Genomic DNA, 258 nt, shown 5'->3' on the forward strand with positions numbered 1-258 from the left:
GTGTACGTGTAAAATGCAGAGGAATTATGCTTAGCTGTGACTATAATGGGATCTTACTGAGTTAATGTGCTGTTAGGAGATTAGTCCGAACGATTTAAGTGTGCAAACCGCCTCTTCTAATCAGCGTTGGGCCTAGATGAAGCTGTCTGTAAAAAAGTATCTGCACAGGGCTAAATCTCACGGAGGAGGAAGGTGGATTCTCCCCTGTTCCACCACCGCAGGCTGGAGACACGCCTCCCCCCTGGCACCGTCCCCCCC

General features: G+C 50.4%; 1 protein-coding gene across 1 annotated transcript in view; it reads right to left on the minus strand.

Moving 5' to 3' along the window:
* The window catches only part of TMEM14C (transmembrane protein 14C), a gene marked incomplete at its 5' end in the record, with an annotated part of 14,099 nt that extends 14,059 nt beyond the window's left edge, over nucleotides 1-40 (minus strand). Inside the window, one exon of the mRNA XM_010154829.1 lies at nucleotides 13-40. Within this exon, the coding sequence (XP_010153131.1) occupies nucleotides 13-40 (28 nt within the window). The remainder of the gene's footprint in view (nucleotides 1-12) is intronic.
* Nucleotides 41-258: the final 218 nt, after the last annotated feature.

The sequence above is a fragment of the Eurypyga helias genome, unplaced genomic scaffold (genome assembly GCF_000690775.1).
Source record: "Eurypyga helias isolate BGI_N326 unplaced genomic scaffold, ASM69077v1 scaffold14417, whole genome shotgun sequence".
In the NCBI taxonomy this organism is placed as follows: domain Eukaryota; kingdom Metazoa; phylum Chordata; class Aves; order Eurypygiformes; family Eurypygidae; genus Eurypyga; species Eurypyga helias.